Here is a 730-nt window from a genome sequence, read left to right as displayed (position 1 = left end):
TGTCGCGGGCCGCGTTGCCCGCCAGCTCCAGGATCTCGGCCGTCAGGTACTCGAGCACGGCCGCCAGGTACACGGGCGCGCCGGCGCCCACCCGCTCGGCGTAGTTGCCCTTGCGGAGCAGGCGGTGCACGCGGCCCACGGGAAACTGCAGCCCGGCCCGCGACGAGCGCGTCTTGGCCTTGGCGCGAGCCTTGCCGCCTTGCTTCCCGCGTCCGGACATGATGGACAAAATGCTAAAGACCTGGATAGAGTCAGAGCAAACTCCCCCAGAGCTACCCTATTTATAGTCTCTAATGGGCGCAAAAAGAAAACTGTCTCATTGGCTAAAATTACAGTTACGCTTTAACCAATGGGATGCTGGCTTCCAAATACAGTTACTTTGATTGAATGAAATTAATACGTGACGTGTGCAGAACTCTCCAATTAGCTATAGCATTTCGTTCACTGCCTCCTTTGTTTAGAAGCTGTGGATAAAGAGGACCCTTAGAACCTCGTACTCATTCTTCCTGTTTTCAAGTCCGGTAACGGGTACTCGCAGCCATGCCTGAGCCGGCCAAGTCCGCCCCGGCCCCGAAGAAGGGCTCCAAGAAGGCGGTGACCAAGGCGCAGAAGAAGGACGGCAAGAAGCGCAAGCGCAGCCGCAAGGAGAGCTACTCGGTGTACGTGTACAAGGTGCTGAAGCAGGTGCACCCCGACACCGGCATCTCGTCCAAGGCCATGGGCATCATGA

General features: G+C 57.4%; 1 protein-coding gene across 1 annotated transcript; it reads right to left on the bottom strand.

Annotated features, from left to right (window-relative positions):
- Positions 1–6: 6 nt before the first annotated feature.
- Positions 7–305, bottom strand: LOC115285000 (histone H2A type 1-H-like; the record flags this gene model as incomplete). The annotated part of the gene is made up of 1 exon (XM_029931424.1): positions 7–305. A coding segment is annotated over exon 1 (214 nt), but the record flags the coding sequence as incomplete, so codon positions are not given.
- Positions 306–730: the final 425 nt, after the last annotated feature.

The sequence above is a fragment of the Suricata suricatta genome, unplaced genomic scaffold, assembly GCF_006229205.1.
Source record: "Suricata suricatta isolate VVHF042 unplaced genomic scaffold, meerkat_22Aug2017_6uvM2_HiC HiC_scaffold_32292, whole genome shotgun sequence".
Lineage (NCBI taxonomy): Eukaryota > Metazoa > Chordata > Mammalia > Carnivora > Herpestidae > Suricata > Suricata suricatta.
Note: the sequence above shows the minus strand (reverse complement) of the source record. Positions and strands in the feature narration are given on the sequence as shown.